This window comes from Nematolebias whitei, chromosome 5 (genome assembly GCF_014905685.2).
Source record: "Nematolebias whitei isolate Nwh7 chromosome 5, NemWhi1, whole genome shotgun sequence".
Taxonomy (NCBI): Eukaryota; Metazoa; Chordata; class Actinopteri; order Cyprinodontiformes; family Rivulidae; genus Nematolebias; species Nematolebias whitei.
This window is the reverse complement of record NC_056502.1, coordinates 6,482,704-6,484,724: the sequence shown is the minus strand read 5'-3', so window position 1 is coordinate 6,484,724 and position 2,021 is coordinate 6,482,704. Positions and strand designations below refer to the sequence as shown.

Here is a 2,021-nt window from a genome sequence, read left to right as displayed (position 1 = left end):
AGAGTCTGAAGGGTCTGAGGAGGGTCCAAGGGGTCTGAGGAGAGTCTTAAGGGTCTGAGGAGAGTCCGAGGGGTCTGAGGTGGGTCCAAAGGGTCTGAGGAGAGTCTGAGGAAGGTTGGAGGGGGTTCTAGGAAAGTCTGAGAGGTCTGAGGTGGTCACCAAATAATGTGTAAGAGTACAGTTTTATAATCTGTGCACATGAAAATAATCTGATGTTCATGAACTGAACTCGACGAATCTCTGGTTCTTGTCCTCCCGACAGTCCAGTACCATGTTTGGACTCTGAGCAGGACGGGTCCATCGCTCCATCAGGAGAACCATCGGTCAGTTAACAGGTGATCTTCTTAATTAACAGTTTGTCTCCACGTAAATAAACTTTCTTATTAAACAGTTTCAGGACAGCAGATGTTTTATAAAAACAAATTATCCGGACAGACAAAGAGCATAAATCCATAAAAAAATAAACATGTAGATTTAATTTAAACCTTAATCTGCAGTTTTTAGACGTCAAACAGGAAAGAATGTCCAATCAGATCATTTACATTCAAGTCTGAGTTTATTTCTTAATAAATTCAGCTTTTTTTTTTTTTTTTTTTCAGATTCAGGAGGTTTTATCAGCTGAATCTCTTGAAAAAAGAGCCGAAGGTTTAAGAGCCGTCTGTTCCCTTCAGGATCAGATCTCAAGAACGAAAACCTGCACTTCCTGTTTGTCTCGGAGGGACCAGAACGAGCAGCTTCATAAACTGTTCAGATCTACGAGCAGAACCTTTACTGTGCACCGGGTCAGGCCTAACCTCGTTGGTACACAAAGGTCTTCATGATCCAGAACCGTCATCAGAACTGAGGTGGGCCCGGCCTCAAAATCAATAAGTAAACAGGATTTAACAGGAATAAACAGCTGAGCATGCATCACATTTAGGCTGCAGTTATAAACCATGAAGATGCTTTATCATTTATTTTATGAGGAGAATATTAAATGTCTTTAAAATGCAGCCTGCAGGGCCTGGATCAGAACCGAACCGGGCCTCATCCTGTTGAGTTTCACTGTTAAAACGGGATTAAACTGAAATTAAAGATTTTGTTTTTTAATGAAGGATGTTTCTGTCGCAGGGCTCAGACATGACGTCAGCCTCACACACCCCAACGGGCACGAGGGCGCGTGCACGACAGCGAGGCAGACTGTGCGTGGGAGCGCGCTATTTTTTAACTATTAACGTAAAAATAATCACGCCCTGTTTGACTTTGAGTAAAAAAAAAAAATTCAGTAATTTTCTTCTGGACCGTTCATCTGGTTTAATTCAACAAAATGAGCAGAAAAATGTTTTAAATTATAAAATACGTCCGAATTAAATCAAAAGTCCGAGGTTCTGGTCCGGATGGGCTCCATGAACCGCAGCAGGTGGTTTATCCGAGCGGCACGGATCATTCCTCACTAATATATTTATCATTTTAACGATAAAACTGCGTGATAAACGTTTGACCCTCCGTGTTGGAGGCTGCGGGTCGGGCCCGGTTCTTACCGTAGGCGGGTCCCAGCTCGACGATGTCCGCCATTTTGTGTGTGAGGGGCAGGAGGAGGCTGCGGTCCGGACCGAGGAGCAGAGCAGAGATGGGGGGTAAAACCGACTGACTGCCGCCCGGTTTCACTTCACATCCATAGAGGAGCGACGACAGCGGAGGGAAATCGCCGGGAACGGGGCGCTGTCCCGGGGAAGGGAGCGGACGGTCCGTGTGTAGCTGCGCTGCTTCTCTCTGCGCTGATGCTCGCGCGAGGATGCAGGGAGTCTGCGCGGAGGCGCTCGCGATGAGACTCGACAAAGATCGTTTGTGATGCGAGACGTGTCACTGCGCGGTGCAGGGAAAAAAGGTTTGTTCTAGAAGATTTATTTATTTGTTTGTTTGTTGTCTTTATATAACAATATTTTAGAATAGTCAGTACAAATTGTAACACGCTACATGATAAAATCATAATCTTTATATTTTTCCAGATACAAACATAAAAATACTCCAACAATCAGTAA

At 44.5% G+C, this 2,021-nt stretch overlaps 1 protein-coding gene across 1 annotated transcript in view; it reads right to left on the bottom strand.

Moving 5' to 3' along the window:
* The window catches only part of syt11a (synaptotagmin XIa), a 9,823-nt gene extending 8,061 nt beyond the window's left edge, over window positions 1-1,762 (bottom strand). Inside the window, exon 1 of the mRNA XM_037676109.1 lies at window positions 1,521-1,762. Within this exon, the coding sequence (XP_037532037.1) occupies window positions 1,521-1,554 (34 nt within the window). The 5' untranslated portion in view covers window positions 1,555-1,762. The remainder of the gene's footprint in view (window positions 1-1,520) is intronic.
* Window positions 1,763-2,021: the final 259 nt, after the last annotated feature.